Source organism: Dasypus novemcinctus, chromosome 1, assembly GCF_030445035.2.
Source record: "Dasypus novemcinctus isolate mDasNov1 chromosome 1, mDasNov1.1.hap2, whole genome shotgun sequence".
Lineage (NCBI taxonomy): Eukaryota > Metazoa > Chordata > Mammalia > Cingulata > Dasypodidae > Dasypus > Dasypus novemcinctus.
The window spans coordinates 157,635,497-157,650,310 of NC_080673.1; the positions used below are offsets into that span (position 1 = coordinate 157,635,497).

The following is a 14,814-nucleotide window of genomic DNA, read 5'->3' on the forward strand; positions in this document are numbered from 1 at the left end:
TTTAATGAAATCTTATTTATTAATTTTTTTCCTTTATGGCTTGTGCTTTTGGTGTTGTATTTGAGATTTCTTTGCTAACTCAAGTCATAAAACTTTTTTTAAAATCTTTCTTCTAAAAGCATTATAATTTTAGCTGTGATCACATTAATTAATTTTTGTGTAAAGTTTGAGGTAAGGTTCAGGGCTCATTTTTGTTGCCATTTGGTAGTCAATTGTCCCATCACTATTTCTTGTAAAGGCTGTCCTTCCCTATTGAACTCTCTTGTCATCCAACATATATTATTTTGCCTTATTAAGTAGTTGATCTTACCCTAATTTCATAGATGAGTTTATAGACTCTGAAAGTTTAAGTAAAACATTCAAAATTCCATAGCAGGTAGATGGTAGAACCAGGATTGGAGTTCTGGTTTTCCTGAGTATAAGTCTTATCTTTTTATTAAGATCAAGAAACCATTTATCTTCATGCTGTTTATTCCAGCATTAAAGTATAAACTTCCTGAAATTAGGTAACATTTATTCTCATCTTGCCACAATAAGTACTAGGACAGTACTTGCTTATTTGAGGGGCGTATTGTGGAACACTCAGTAGTAGATTTAAGTCATAATGCTTGTGTGAGAATAGGTAATAACTTTATAATCTAAATGACTTTTTCTCTCCATTATTCTTAATAGGTTTGCTATTCACAAATGTAGACTTATATTTTAAAAGAAATTTTTTCAGAGAACAGCTACACATTCCCTCTTAATGTCATTAATTTTGTATAAACCTGGACTCCATTAGGAACTATGGTGAATTAGGAATGTATTTTCTCATTTTTGACTAGAAAGGAACCTTCAGGTGACTAAAGTGGAAGTCAGATGATGAGTTTCAGGAAGTGATAAAAGCACTGCTTTGGGAGTCAGAGGGTCCTAGTCCTGGTTTTACATTATGTAAGCTTGAGCAGTCATTGGGCCTCTCTGGGCTACAGTCCCCTTACCTATAAAACATCAGGTGTCGACCAGATTACCTTTATGGTTTTTTTCCTGTCTTTATTTTCCAAGGATGCTATGACAAATACCATTCACTGGTTGGCTTAAACAACAGAAATCTATTGGCTCATAGTTTCGGAGGCTAGCCGCCCAAATCAGGGTATCAGCAGCCCATACTTTTCTGAAGTCAGTAGAGTTCTGGTGGTGGCTTGCTACCACTCTATGGTAGCCATCTAACTGTGCCTCCATCACATGACAACCTGTCATCTTTGGTCTCCATCTGTGGCTTCAACTTCCATGTCTCAATTTCCTCTACTTACAAGGATTCCAGTCATGTTGGATTAAGGTCCACCCTGATTCAATTTGGCCTCATCATTGGACCTTTGAAGATCCTATTTACAAATGAGTTCACACCCACAGGACTGGGATCTGGGACTTGAATATATTATAATCCCCAGCATCTCCCATGATATGCTTTTGTTAAAGTGCTGCTATAAATCCTCACTGTTCTAATGATACATTGGTATGCCTTCTCTTATTTTCAGACTGCAGTGAGAGTCTGTTTCACTGTCGCACAGGCAAGTGCCTTAATTATACCCTTGTGTGTGATGGATATGATGACTGTGGGGACTTGAGTGATGAACAAAACTGTGGTAAGTAGAAGCATTGTTTCTCTCAGGTTTTGATTTAAAATTACAGAGATTTATAACTAACAACTCGTTATTTGTTAATATGGTTAGCAGGTTAAATTACAAAATGGTTGGTTTATTATTTTTAGAATCACTAAACTCAGTTATGGTGTTTGTGAATATATAATATTTCTTTCATAAACAGTCATCCTAAGGAAATGTTAAAGAATGGTATGAAGAAAGACAGGTAAATGTTGATATGTTAACGTATTTTTTTCTCCTTGAAAGTGTTCTGTTTATTCTCTAGTTAAATCAAATGGCTTACATATAAATTTTGAGCCCTTGAGCAAGACTTTGCAGACAGGTGTATTGCCTGATCCCCCTTGTTAAAGATCCCTCCTTCATTTAATTTCCATGCACTACAGAGACTACTTGTGCACTTACTGTACCAAAGGTTAGGACTACACATTTGTTCTGTGTACAAATGTTGATCTCCTTATCTTTTTAAAGAATAAGCCTTCCTTTTAAGGATGTGTGTCCAATTCTGAGTGTCATCTTGTGAATTCAACCCAGCAAAATTCTTCTTACTTATTCACTATTGTAACTTTGTGAGTAGTTTTAGAATTTTTAGTGTTTATCGAATGATATTAGGAACTTTAGAATAAGAACAAAAGAGGCAGTCTCTGGACAAACAATGTCAGACAGTATTCCACATTAGAGAATGTAGGGAAAGGATCAGGAATGTCTCAGAGTGGTGATTGCCAGTAATAGTACCATGCTGGGAAACTAAGTAGTTTCTAGGAGTTGCTTTCTAGTTGCCCATCACTGCATCCATAAAATTATTGGAAAATGTACCTATGTACAAGCCATCCCAGGAGTCACTAGAGAAATATGGATTATATTCTGGGTTTGCTCAGCCTTGGGACAAAGGATGAGAGGGAATTGGTGAATGTGTATATCATAGAATGTATGGATGAAAGAAGATTTATAAATCATCTAATCAAACCTCTCCTTTTACCTATTAAATAACTGAGACAAGAGAGGGAAAATGGAGTGGTGGTGGTGCGTGTAGCTTGGTGGGTGGATTGACTAGTGGAGATGGCCAAGATATAATTAGTATGTGAAAAGGAAGAGATCTCTCAACATAATTCCACTGAAGACAGTAGAATATCATGAAGTTTGCACTCAGAGAGACTACTGTCCTTATCTGTGACAGTCTGAATTTGGTGAATCCCCCCCAAAAGATTATATTCTTGAATCTGTTCCTGTGGATGTGGGGTTTTTTTGATTGGGCTATGTCAGGGAGGCATGACTCAAGTTGGTCTCTGCCCTCTTACTGGAGCTTTCTATAAATGGAGACATAGAAAGACACACAGAGAAAGGAAGCCACCATTTTTGACCTGCCATGTGAGAAAGGACTTAAGGATTGCTAGCAGTCAAAGCTTAAGCACAAAACCTCCAAGAAGCTAGGCCTAAGGAGAAGCTCAGGATTGAAGAGAAGAGCCATATGCCTGATGGTCCATAAATGAACTCAGGAAGAAAGTGGAGCAGCTGAGACTGAGAGAGGAGACCCAGAAAGAGATAAACCCTATCCCTGGTCAACACAGTTGGGCTCCAGGAGATGGTAGATTCTGGAGGGGGAGGTGGGGACCTCAGCTGAGATCTGCTACCATCTTACTTTGCAACTTGGCAGGACTCCAAGATCACCAGTAGCTGACTTTGGTGACAAAGCATCTCTGCTGATGCCTTGCTTTGGATATTTCATGGCCTTGGAACTATAAGCTTTTACGCTAATACATTTCTCATTAAAAAAGCTAAAAAATTTCTGGTACTTTGCATCAGGAACCCTTTGGCAAACTAAGACATTCTCTAATAACAATAATTATGGTTTTTCCTTAGACTCATCTCTACCTGGGCTGCCATCTTTAGTTGGGTGAGCATGCAGTAGCTCTTTTGCTCCCTTCCCAAGGCATAACATCTCTTGTATCCATCTTATTTTCTCTGCATTATGTCTTCCATATACTTCACCTTATTACTCCAAAATGCCCTTTGAGTTCCCTGATTCCCCCAGACCATATTCTGTCTATGACAATGGGACTGTAAATGGAAACACATATTATTTTCTCATTACTAAATCTGTTTCAAGAATCTACATATATCTTTTAAAGTTTCTTTATATACAGGTTTTATCACTTCTCATGGTGAAATATCTTAGTTTCCAGGCTGCTAAGACAAATATCACACAACAAGTATGTTTAACAACAGGAATTTATTGGCTTATGGTTTCAGAGGCTAGAAGACTTGCTTCCTGTGGTGGGTTTGGAACTGTATGTATGTCAAAAAACCATGTTCTTAAAGTTAATGCATACCTATGGGTATAAACCCATTGTAAGTAGAACTTTGATGAGGCTACTTCAGTTAAGATGTGGCCTACATCATTCAGGATGGGTCTTAATCATATTACTGTAGTCCTGTATAAATGGGGGCAGGGGGGGAGGGGGAGAGAGAGAGAGAGAGAGAGAGAGAGAGAGAGAGAAACCACAGAAACAAGGAGCTGAAATCAATGAAACCCAAAAGAAAAGGAAGAGACCAGCAGATGCTGCACGTACCTTGCCATGTGGCAGAAAAGCCAAGGATCTCCCGCAGTAGGTCTTTGGGAAGAAAGCATAGCCTTGATGATACCCTGATTTGGACATTTTCCAGATGTCAAAACTATAAGCTAATAAATTCCCATTGTTTAAGTCAACCTATTTCATGGTAATTGCTGGAGCAGCCTAGGAAACTCAAACACTTCCTCCCAGGATCAGAAGCATTCAGGCTGGCTGGCCATCCTTGAGTTCCTTGGCTTTCTCATCACATGGTGCTGTCTTCCTTCTCTTCTGGGTTCAATTGTCTTCCAGTTGCTATGGCTCTCGCTTCATAAATCTTCCAGTAATAGGATTAAGGCCCAACCTCATTCAGTTGGGCCACATCTTAACTAAAAATAGCATCTTCAAAAAATCTTATTTACAATGAGTTCACATCCACAGGAATGGATTAAGATTAAGAACCTGATTTTTCTGTATACATGACTCAATCTGTCACAGTATCCTATGGGATTCTTCCCTCTGTGAAGAAACTTATTGCCTGTTCTCTCTTTCCAGGAATGTATAGATTAGGACAGAGATAAAAAAATAGGCTAAGAAGAATTCTGAAAAAAAAACTTCAAAAATATTTTGCGTTACTTACCTAGCAGTTATTTTGAAGATGAGTTATATATTAAAGCAGTTCAATAGAAAACCTAAGCTTAGTAGCAGGAGGGTTGAAATGAAGACAAATTACCAGAGCGAGGTAAAGTACAAGTCTTAGAAACATAATAGAGCTGTCAAAAATACAAGTCGACTATCTATTTTGTGAAATAGATAGCTGACTATTTGAATCAGTGTAAAAGTCACACATTTTTCATAAGGAAAGAAAACAAAGACTAAACCAAACAAACAATAACAAAAATAAACTACATGTCTTGAGAAAGCTAGGCAGGAGTTGTTATTTCATGTAAAAACCAGACACACTATATCCCACGTGACAGCGATCGGCAGAGCACACATTTGGGTGGGAAGTAATTTAATTGGGTTAGACCCAAAACAGAAAAGTCAATGAAGATATTGGAACCACTCTTCAAATGGATCTGTGAGTCATACAGTTATAACTGCTGGTTCTCTACATTCTCATGAGTGTTTTTCTTCAGATTGCAATCCTACAAAAGAGCATCGCTGTGGAGATGGGCGTTGCATTGCAATCGAGTGGATGTGTGATGGGGACCATGACTGTGTGGATAAGTCTGACGAGATCAATTGCTGTGAGTATCCTGAGTATTATAATCTCACTAATTTTTCCTTTTCCATCTGTTTAGACATATGTGTTCAAGGCTCACTCTCTAAGTCAGATTCAAGGGGAAAGATTCATATACTTTGATTCTAGCCTATAAAGATAAAATCAAGTGGTGTGTTGACCATGATAATGTAAAGCATCTGACCTCACACCAATTTCCCCCAAACTCCAAGCCCAACTTTGGTGAACTGGCCAATCGGGTGTGGGCTTTGTCTCTCATTGCTCTATGTGTCTCATTTATGTATCTGTGACTTGTCAGAGGGAGTCTTCTCCAGAGACTGAGGAAATTGTCTTCTGCAAAGGATATATAAGTAGCTGATCTTCCTAAAGGAGTCTGCAAGCATGTTCTCAGGGGCCATTGGTGAGAGAACAAGGAGAGAGAAGACACAGTCTTCCACGTTCATACACTTACAGAGAGAGCATGTGATGATAACTCTAATTTTATAACCTGTGTATATCTGGGTGAATTAAGTCTTCAGATAGCTAATTTATTACCTAGCTAATGAAAATAAGTATGACTATTAACTCTTTCATTCACCTAGAAGATACACTATACAAGCTAGGAATAATGAACATGAATAGAAGCAGCTAGGTATGAAAGAGGGTGCTATTGACCTGAAGGAGTTAATATGATGAGCTTTTTACATGTTCAGACAAACTAAGCTTTTTATTTCATTTTCTGACTGATAAAAGTAGAAAAAGTTGATACATAAATGATTGAATATTTAATTTGCTTATAATTCAAGGCAAAATAGAAATGAAGATTTTATGGTTCTTATTTTGACATAAGAAAAAGCATTTAAATTGATTAGCAAATAAAATACCAGGTTTTCCTCTTCCCTTAACTGAATTTGAAACTGGAAATTCATCATCTGAGTCCTTGCATAGTGGACACAGTATAACAAAGTGGACGATATCTTGACAGATTTTGGAAAAACAAGGATATGATGCTCAAGTTTAATTCTTTTGGTGTTGAGTCTTGATTCAAGAGTAGAGGGTTTTAATATTAGACAGTAACTCAATGAAGCCTGAAGTAACATAGTACAAATCAGTTATAAAAGACAATAGGGATAGAATTTAGGGAACCTGCAAGAATCAGTAGACTAAATGGCCATTAGACCATTCCTTTTGAATATCAGATGTCATAAACTAGTTTTGAAATAAAGCATTATTATGTGAGTCCTTCCAAATGTTTTATTTTGTTGGTCCATTAGGTCAGGTAGAAGTACAATAAAGTGTTTGGGCTTGGAGTCAGAGAAACTTGCCTTCACATTCTGGCTCTCCTACTTGACAGCCATTTGGCTTTGAAACCGACACTAAAGTCTTGAATTTCAGTTTCCTCATCTGTAAAATAAAATATCTACTTGTGAATTAGTTATGAGGATTAGCAGTCATATATGCAATGTACCTAGCATAGTTAGTTCTTTCCGTATAGCAATCCCTTAAAAATTGCTGTTATTATTAGTAGTAGTAGTTTTATACCTGCCATCATTAATACACTTCACACAATGCAGTTATCAAGGAAAACTTGACTTTCAGTAAGTGCTCATTAGTAAGGCAGAGAAACTCTAAAAAGTTTTTGAAAATTTTCCATTCCAAAAATACCTGGAATTTTTTTTAAATTATAAAATACATTCATTTATTTATGCACAACATTCATATATGCAGGGCAATTTATTTCTTGGTTATACCAGTAAAATAGGAATCATTTATATGCTCTCAGACTGAAAGTAGTACTAATAAAGTGCACGTTTTACCCTGGCTTTTCCTAGCCTGTCTCAGCCAGGGTCTGGTGGAATGCAGAAATGGACAGTGCATCCCCAGCACTTTCCAGTGCGATGGAGATGAGGACTGTAAGGATGGGAGTGATGAGGAGAACTGCAGTGACAGTAAGTGAAGCATTCTTTTGTTGTTGGACTTTTCCTTGAGATCATAGGGAAAGTTTGATGTAACCTAATGCTTAAATGGATTCCCACATAAATAATTCCAGATTGCCAAATGCACCGATCCTCATAATTCTGGCCATCCAGAAAATCCTTTCTTGTGATAAATATAATGCTCAAGCAACTTATCCTGAAAAATCATCCTAATGGTAAAGGCTAAAGATTAAACATTTAAACAGCATGGATAAATTCAACTGGCTGTTTTATGGAGAAAGACAGCATCATGTTAAAGAAAAAATTTCAATATATAGTATCCAATTAAATTGAATTAGATTACAATTAGAAGGAACTGACTTCTTATATTAAACATAACAGTTTCCTAAAATAACTGTGTTCAGAATAGCAGTTTAACATCATCAAGCAGTATAATTGAATATATTTTAAAAGAAGTCTGATTTCCATGTGTGAAACTTGAAAAAAAAGTATTTCAAATGAATTGTTTTTTAAAATGTAACTATTTCTGTAGGAAAAAAATATGTTCCACAGTGGTTGTTTATTTTTTCTCTCCATTTATACTTTCCTTTAGTTTACCTGTGTAGTTACCTTTATCAGTGCTCTTATTTCTTTTTTTTTTCATTTAAAAAACAGTTTATTGAAGTATATCAGTCATACATGAACACACATAAACAATAAGTGTATAGCTAAAGTTGTGAACTTACAAAACAAACACATGAAAATAACATCATAGAGGCCTTCCATATATCACCCCACAAATACCTTACATTGTTATGAAACATTTATAACAAATTATGAAAGAGCATCATCAAAGTATTACTACTAATTACAGTCTGAATCTTACATTGGGTGTATTTTCCCCCAACCCTATTATTTTTTTTGTTCATAAACCCTACAATTTATCTAAAGTATATAATCAATGATATTTGGTAAAATCACTGAGTTGTGCATTCATCACTTCAGTCAATATTGGAGCATTTCCATTACCCAAAAATAAATAAGTAAATAAACCCAACAAAAAACAAACCACTATCATACCCATATGTTAATGCTACTATACATACTGCTTGTTTTAAAGCCCTAGTTGTGTAAAAGCTTCCTTTTAAGAATATACCTAGATTTAAAAATCACTGCATTTGTTTATATGATACGCACATTAGCCTTGTTGTTGGAAACCAGTGGCCTGGGTTCAAACCTTACTCTGCTACTTACTACTTGGTTGGCTTTAGGCAAGTTACTTAACTGATTTATGCCTTAGGTTCTTTGTCTGTAAACTTGGAATAATGATAACTACTTCTTAGGGTTTTGTGAGGACTAGTCAACTGAAATAAAGAGTTTAAAGCAGTGCTTGGCAAATGGTGAGAACTCAGTGAATGTAAGCTATTATTATGTGGCCTATTTCAAGTTAAAGCATTTGGGGGGGGGGTCTCTATGGCTAATGGACTGGTCACTTATAGTTTTAAATTATTTTTATCATAATGAATATGGACTTTAAAAACATCTATAGTAAAACAAGTATCCACGGCCTAAAGGGAGAGCTTTTTAATCACAGATTTCTTACATAAAAATAAACTATATGGAGGGCTTAGTTTTACCAATTTTAAATTTTAAAAGGAAAGCTTTTTCTAGGCATGAATTATTGGGTGCACATCTCCCTTCAGATGAAAATTATTCTTTCTTTCTACATAATATAACTGTCTTTGAAATAATTTTGGATTCTTCATTATGCAATGGCAGGTTTTTAAAGTAGTTTCCTTGTATGTGTGAGATTTAAGAAAGTCACGTGGTAAATGATCAAAAAATTTAAAAATTAGCATCTTTATATCATTTACTCTAAGGGATTCAACTTAGTAAGTGTTTAATGTGGTGTTAATACTTGTTTATCACTGGGAACTCAGTGGCAAGCAAAGAGCTCACAGAGCTTACAGTCTCCTGAGAGTGGGCAGTGGGGTTATAAGCATTATACTAATATTCATGTTCATCAGTATCTAATCAAGATGTGACAGGATTCAAAGGGAAATTCAGTATGCTATGATGCTCTGTAAAGGGATTCATTCCTGGTAAAGGACCTTGGAGGATGCTTCTCGGAGAAAGAGATAGTGGAGCTGGGATCTTCAGAATGAGTGGAGTTAACTGAACAAATGAGTGTGAGGTTGGAGAGAAGTTTCAGGCACAGGGCACAGCCTGGTCCGAGGTCCTGAAGTGGTGAGGAGCAAAGCACATTCAGAGTATGAGAGCAGGCCACTGTGGCTGGAGAGCTGAGAGTGAAGGGGACACTGGTACTGGGGAATAACAATGGTCAACATTGATTGCTGGGTGGTTCTGCTAGACAGAACTCAGAAGGAAGCATGGACCACTCCTCCCAGGGCTTTGGGCCCTGTTAAAGACTTAGGCCTTTAAAACCTTTTAGCCTCTTCTCTGCCTACTGGTGTAGCCTCACTCACACTTTCTTCTCTGAGGTTTAAGCTTTAGTGATTCTGACCTGTGCACTTCCTTACGTCAAGACTTTTGCATATGCTTCCTGCTTGGGAAATCCATCCTGCCCTCTCATTCCAATTTACCCCACTTGCTTGAAAAACCCCTTTGAGAAGCATCCCTTTACTGTCCTGGTTTCCCTCCACTGCTCTTTATACACACTCTCAATGGAGCAATCATCATATGGCCCTGTAAGGCTTTATTCATGACGCTGTCCCTACTAAAGGGTGTCATGTCCTTTAATCTCTTAATACTCAGTGCCTAGCACATTATCTCTCACATAGCAGACACTTAAGATCTGCTGAAATGTGAACGTTCTTAGTAAAATTTCTTTAATAGCCTAAACTCATGGAAATTAGCTTAGCCTGGTGGACAAAAAAAAGTTTGTCCTTGCTGACAGCTGAAAAAAAAGTGACATCTCTTTTCTGCAAGGCTATGACATATAGTGCTGCTCATCAGTGATGATGGAAAGGAGAGTGATTCTAACATAATGAAGACTGTCTTAAAATCTATAGATAGCAATACTTATATGTATGCCATTGTTCATACTTAAAAATGACCTGCAAGATTTTCTAGTTTCCAGATGACATGACTGAAAGTAATTGTATATAACAGGGGAGAGCTTAAAAAAAAAAAAAAGAAGGGGCAGTCCTTCTCCATTTAATCAACAAGTAACCAGGAAATCAATGAGAAAGTCAGTTTGCTCTTTACATACCTTAAGGAAAAGCCATTAAGACAAAGTGGATGTTACTGCTGTCATTCATTTGGAAACAAGAAATCCCATCCTCAGATCATCACAACTAGGCTGATGATACTCTTCAAGGACATATAGAAAATATTGATAATGGCTGTAAAAGCCTAGTACTATGATGAAGTATCATTACTGTATTGGTGTTGATGCCCTATTGGTTATTAGAGAACATACGTTCCTTAGACAGAAGACTAGAGTTGGGAGCACATGAGTCTCTAAAACAATGTCAATTCACTATTCAGAATTTCAAGATCTTTATGTTGCTCTCTCCCTCAAATCACTTGAATTTTGTTTTGTAATCAAGAGTATGTACCCATATGAAAATAAAACATTTTTTTCCATTAAAAGCAATGATAGCAAGGATTTTTTGAGTAGGTTGTCTTTTATTTCTTTACTCCTACAGAATCCTTTTGGAATAACTATAGTATATTTAGTTGTTGGGAAAATTAATCTGGAAAGTACCTATTCAACATGTGTTCGCTATTTTTGGAGAAATTGGAAGGAAATTAAAGTTTGTCATTCTCAGCTCCACCAGACATTCTTGATCCTTTAGATTCCAGTGTAAGGAATTTGCAGATGATGAAAGTGAATGTTCCTTTCCCCCCTGGTAGGTCAGACTCCATGTCAAGAAGGAGACCAAAGATGCATCTACAATTCCTGCCTTGATTCATGTGGTGGTAGCTCTCTCTGTGACCCCAAAATTCAGGAAAACTGTAGTAAGTACAACAGCTGACAAGTGCAATCACCATGCCAGGATACACCTTCAGCTTTTTTCTCTTGCATTGACTTTAAAATGCCAAAATGTGGAATCCCTCCAAAAAAGTACACGTTTTTCTTTTCTTTTTGGAAGGATGCATGTGGTAGCAGAAAAGAAACAGAATGGTCTTAATTAACTGAAATCAGAAACAAATGTGTCATTGTGAATGGGCCATAAATCCACATTGCTTAATATCATTACCATTACTTTCAACTCAACATCGGTGCCTTTATATTATTTTCTTGGCTCCATCTGCAAGCAGATGCTATCTTTCTTCCTTTTTACAGCACAGCTTCGAAAATGGAAACTTGATCCAAGAAACAAATATGATGTTCATCTAAATGGACACATAAAACTTGGGCAGGCTGTTCTTAGAATAAAACTTACTCTCACCTTTCCAGGAACTTTGCTGACCTACAACGATCTTGAAACTATTATGTTAATTTGTTTCAGTGACTAGGTAAAAGCCCCTGAAAGCAGGTGGCTTTCAGGAGATGGGGCAGGAGTGGCAAAGAACTATGCAGACGCTCATGGGAAATTAAAACTGAATCCAAAAACAAACCCCTAAAGGCTCTGATTTGTGGTAACAACGTCTTACTCCTGGGCTCTGCTTTCTTATTCTGTTATTTCTTTCATCTTGATAATTAACTTTTTGCCTTGTCTTCTGTTTGGGGTAGAAATTTAGAACCAGGTCAGTCAGTTTTCAGTTGGCAAGTAGGGTGTATGTATAGAATGGTAAACTATACTTAGTGTAAAAATCATTTTAATCATTTTTAAGTGTACAATTCTGTGACATTAAGTATATCCACAATGTTGTGTAACCTTCACCACTATATTTCCTGAACATTTTCATCATCCTAAACTGTATTAAGCAATAACTCCCCATTTGTTCCTTCCCTAGTCCCTTGGTACCCACTACTCTGCTTTCTGTCTCTATGAATTTGCTTATTCTAAATATTTCATACGAGAGAAATAGAAAAGCACACCTCTCAGTCTAACGCAATGGGATGTTAGAGGCAAAAGGCTCAGGACCTGGGATTTACTGTTTTCGGGTCCTAGTGTTCTTGGGGGACCTTTCTGGGTCAGGGTAGCACTCTTAGGAAGTGCTCCTGTAACACCCAAGCAGGTGTTTCAAGGGATGAAAAATGCGGGCAGGGAGGAGTTTGAGGGAGGCAACCAGTTAAAAACCCAGACCGACAGAGCTTCTTGTTTGTTTTATGAGCACTTAATAACTCTTTGGCTGAAAACACAATATCCAATTTCCACGGGAGGAAATATAGTCTGGCCATTCAGAGCAAATATCATTTGCTCCCTCTAAACTGATTCAGAAGAAATTATATATACATTTGGGTCCAGTGTTTCTCTGTTTCCCTTACCTCTTAGTTTTCCCTGGAACATCTTCAGAATCTTTTCTTCAACTTGGAATGAGTAAGTGTGAAGAGTGACAGTGGCATCCCAGAGACATGTATTTATTATTACAGTTTTTAGGGTTTGATGTGCGATGGTACTTAACTGTCAGACTCAAAAAAAGTAGGAAGTCACCATTAGCCTCTGGCTAATTAGAGTGAAGGGTAACTGGGTATATGTTATTCTATTTTCTCTATAGTTGAATTATTTCAAAATTTCAAAATTTAAAATATATATCACCTTTCAACATAGTTCATGTGTGATGTTCCATGTACTGGGATGTGCACTGGAAACTTCAGTGGTGAAAAAGGAGACATGATCCCAGTCTTCCTGAAGATAACTTTTTAGTTTCAGAGAATACCATGGTCTTTTCACCCACATTTACTACCATAATTTTCTCTTTATATTCCTCAGATATGCTTTGACAGTTTCCATAGTAAGTCTCATCATCTTACCAGCTTCCTCAGCCACCATATGTGTTCTTTTCAGGTTCTCTTAATATATGTTCCACCAATATTTGAACATACCCTCTTCTGAGTGATAAGCTTTGGAATAGGTATTAGTCCCCTCATTCCTTCCATGCTATTAAAAACAGCGTATATCCTAAATTCCAGTTAAGGGTAAAGATATTATTCCTTATCTTACAAAACACTTCAGGATGGTGTATGTGCTCTCTGTAGAGATGAAGGAAAGAACCCTTCTTGAAAATATAATTAATTATTTGAAAGTCTTTCCCAATATCAGAGACTATTATTACTTAAATTTGAGACACAACTGAATAGCTCCCTTATTTCCTGGCTCTATACCAATTAACAACTTGAGTTTGGAAAATGTAGTTGTTCTGTCTTATAGAGCAAGCCTCTCACTAGAGTTGTTAGAATTCTAGTCCTTGAAAAACTGGTCTCACCATCCAATAAAATATGTAACTGTGACTGGCCCCAGAAGATATACTGGGTAGGACCCAGGCATCAGTATTGTTAAAAGTCCTCCAAGTGACTCAAGTGTGCAGCCAAGTTTTCTCTAGTGGCCTATTCATAGCAGGGCCACAGAGGTATATGACACCTCTGAAAAAAGTGTTGACATTCCTATATTCATTTTCCAGTGGAGAAGGTCCATGGCTTATTTCAGATTCTCGGAGGTGAAGTGTTTATGCTAAAAAAAAAGAAAAAAAGAAAAAAAAAAGCCTGAAAAGCACATCTCTGATGATTTAGTGTGCTGATAGGCTTGAAGTATGACAGTCTTTTGAAGAAACAGCTTTTGGAAGCCAGTATTACAGCACCCAAAGTCATAGCGCAACATCTTTAACATCTTTGCACTCTGCAGGGAGGCTAAATACAAACATATGAAGGAACAGGAATGTTATTTCCCTTCTATCTGGTGTGGAGGGATTAATTCATCACTTCCCCCTTGTGCAATCCTGACAGCTGGGGGAACTGGCAGAAAGAACAGCTCCTAGGCTTGTGTCTTTCCCTTCTTCTCCATGCCCACATTATCCATGACTGTATGAAGCCAGGTATGGCAGTCTTGCTCCAGGCACTCTCACACATTTCCCATAATGCTCCATTAAATTTTAGTCTGAAGTGTTTACCCATGCAAATTTTTTTTCTCCATTTTGTAAAGCTCTTACTCAATACCAAGGATGAGAGCAGCTTGTTCATCAGATAATTTCACACCAATCTAACGAGTCCCTCTGCTCTCTTTGCAAGCTCGAGGTGAAAAGACAAATAGTAAAAGAGTATTGGTAAAGAGGTAATTTTCTGTAGTAGTTAAGAACTTCAGTTTGGGATTCAGGTCCTGGCTCTGTCATTTATTAGCTGTGTGATCTTGGGCAACCTCTATAAGCTTAATGGACTCATCTACTAAAAAAAGTCATCATAGTATGTTATTAGGATTAAATGAGGAAGTCTATGTAATGTACTTAACACAGTGATGGAAAATACTAAGCTCCTAATAAATGTTAATATTGAGTCCCTAAATTATTAATAAGAGAAATGAAAGAAATACAGCTTTAACATTTTATTTTATATGATAGAAATGATAACCACTTCTCATATCTCT

At 36.9% G+C, this 14,814-nt stretch overlaps 1 protein-coding gene across 2 annotated transcripts in view; it reads left to right on the forward strand.

Annotated features, from left to right (window-relative positions):
• The window catches only part of CORIN (corin, serine peptidase), a 291,946-nt gene that overhangs the window by 207,539 nt on the left and 69,593 nt on the right, over positions 1–14,814 (forward strand). Inside the window, exons 7-10 of one of the 2 annotated variants that reach the window (XM_004469755.5) lie at positions 1,515–1,622; positions 5,326–5,436; positions 7,241–7,357; positions 11,204–11,308. In XM_004469755.5, the coding sequence (XP_004469812.2) occupies positions 1,515–1,622; positions 5,326–5,436; positions 7,241–7,357; positions 11,204–11,308 (441 nt within the window). The remainder of the gene's footprint in view (positions 1–1,514; positions 1,623–5,325; positions 5,437–7,240; positions 7,358–11,203; positions 11,309–14,814) is intronic. The other variant, XM_004469756.5, reaches the window with a different exon arrangement.